Source organism: Orycteropus afer, unplaced genomic scaffold (genome assembly GCF_000298275.1).
Source record: "Orycteropus afer afer isolate SDZICR_OR568_19922 unplaced genomic scaffold, OryAfe1.0 scaffold01539, whole genome shotgun sequence".
Taxonomy (NCBI): Eukaryota; Metazoa; Chordata; class Mammalia; order Tubulidentata; family Orycteropodidae; genus Orycteropus; species Orycteropus afer.
Window position 1 is genome coordinate 64,189 of NW_006923126.1, and position 1,791 is coordinate 65,979.

Genomic DNA, 1,791 nt, shown 5'->3' on the forward strand with positions numbered 1-1,791 from the left:
AAATCCATCTCTCTTTTCACAGCATGCTTTTCAGTGATTTTTTTCATGATCCTCTAAAGAACATACATTTCATAATTGTTTTATGAATGAGTAAATGACCATTTTCCTTTCTTCTATAATAGTAAATGTGGCATTTCAAAATAAATTGACACAGTCGTCTGCATTTACTGGTATTTTAAGTGTGAATAAATACAGAACATACAGTTTAACATAAAATATTGCCAAAGATAAGGTTTTAGGCATTTTAAGACTGAAATTTTTAGGGGGAGCTTTTCACATGCCACACATCTATGGCTGGGATTTACTTATTCATAACATCGAATCTCTTACACAATGCCAATTCAAACCATTCAGAATTCACAAATAGTAAAGATTTTGATAAATACATTAATGCAATTATATATTTTAAATTTATATAATGTACATCTATACAATTCAAACTATGATCTTAATTCATTGCTGAAAACATGGATTTCAACTAATTATTTATGGTGAACCAACAATTGCCCAAAAATTTCCTAAAATATTTTCTTCATGATTTTCCTGATGGCACAGTTTATTTGTTCATTTATAAGACTATAGATAATTGGGTTGAAGAGGGGGGGGATTGTAGTATAGAAAACAGAAAAGATCATATCCTTGATGGTTGCAGATATTGCAGATGGCCTTAGGTAAACGTAGAAGACTGAGCCTAGGAAGATTGACACCACGACGATGTGAGGGAAGCAAGTGGAAAAAGCCTTTGTTCTATTTGCTCCACTAGGGAACTTGAGCACAGTAGAGAATATGTGAATGTAAGACCTGATGATGAAGATGAAACAACCTCCAGCAATCCCCACAGCAGAAGCAAGGAGTGCCATTTCATTACTGAAGGTGTTAGAGCAAGAGAGCTTCAACAGGGAGGGGATGTCACAGAAAAACTGATGAATAACATTAGAATGACAAAAGTGCAATCTGAAGGTGTAGCCTGTGTGGAATCCTGAGTACACCAGACCACTGAGGATGGAAGCCAGTGTCATCTGGGCACAGACCCGAGAGTTCATGATCACAGAGTAGTGCAGAGGCTGGCAAATGGCCACATAGCGGTCACGGGCCATAACAGTGAGAAACAATAGCTCCACGTATAGAAAGAAAACTACTAGAAAGACCTGAGCTACACATCCTCCCTTTGAAATGGCACTGCTATCAAGCATGGAGTTGACACAAGAATAAGGGACTGTTACAGAAATGTAGCATGTATCTAAGATGGACAGATTCCTGAGAAAGAAGTACATGGGAGTGTGAAGGTTCTTGTCCAAGGTGGTGATGATAACAATGAGAAAATTCCCAATCACAGTCAACAAATATATCAAAGAGAAGAATATGGCATGGAAAACCCGTAGTCCCCACACATCAGAAAACCCCATCAGGAGAAATCCCATCATCGTGGTAGAATTGGGCATCTCTTGGTGAGGAGACATCTCATACCTGAAATGCAAGGACATCATATTTGAACAGCTGAAGAATTAAATTATGAGAAGGTATGTTTCAATTGTTTTTCTCTTGCCCCTTTCCTAATTTTAATCACTATTGATATCTCTAATATTTTCGAAGGTAAATAATGTAGTTCTTCATTAGCCTCCATAACATTTTTTTTTTAATGGTAAAATAAATAGGTATAAAAATAAAAGGAGTTCTTTTTGTTACAGACAATTAGCATGTTTTTTGCTAACCAAACAGTGGCATGTTTGAATCAACTGAGAGATGCCTCAGAAAAAAGTCCTGGTGATCTTCTTCCAAAAAATCAGTGAC

General features: G+C 36.5%; 1 protein-coding gene across 1 annotated transcript; it reads right to left on the reverse strand.

Annotated features, from left to right (window-relative positions):
* Positions 1-518: 518 nt before the first annotated feature.
* Positions 519-1,490, reverse strand: LOC103213308 (olfactory receptor 14C36-like). Its single transcript, XM_007959134.2, has one exon. It carries the CDS (start codon positions 1,485-1,487, stop codon positions 519-521), a length of 969 nt encoding a protein of 322 aa, XP_007957325.2. The 5' UTR covers positions 1,488-1,490.
* Between the last annotated feature and the right edge of the window lie 301 nt (positions 1,491-1,791).

What these genes read in the sequence shown, in the direction of transcription:
- LOC103213308 (XM_007959134.2), bottom strand. Translation starts at nt 1,487, where the DNA reads ATGATGTCCTTGCATTTCAGGTATGAGATGTCTCCTCACCAAGAGATG.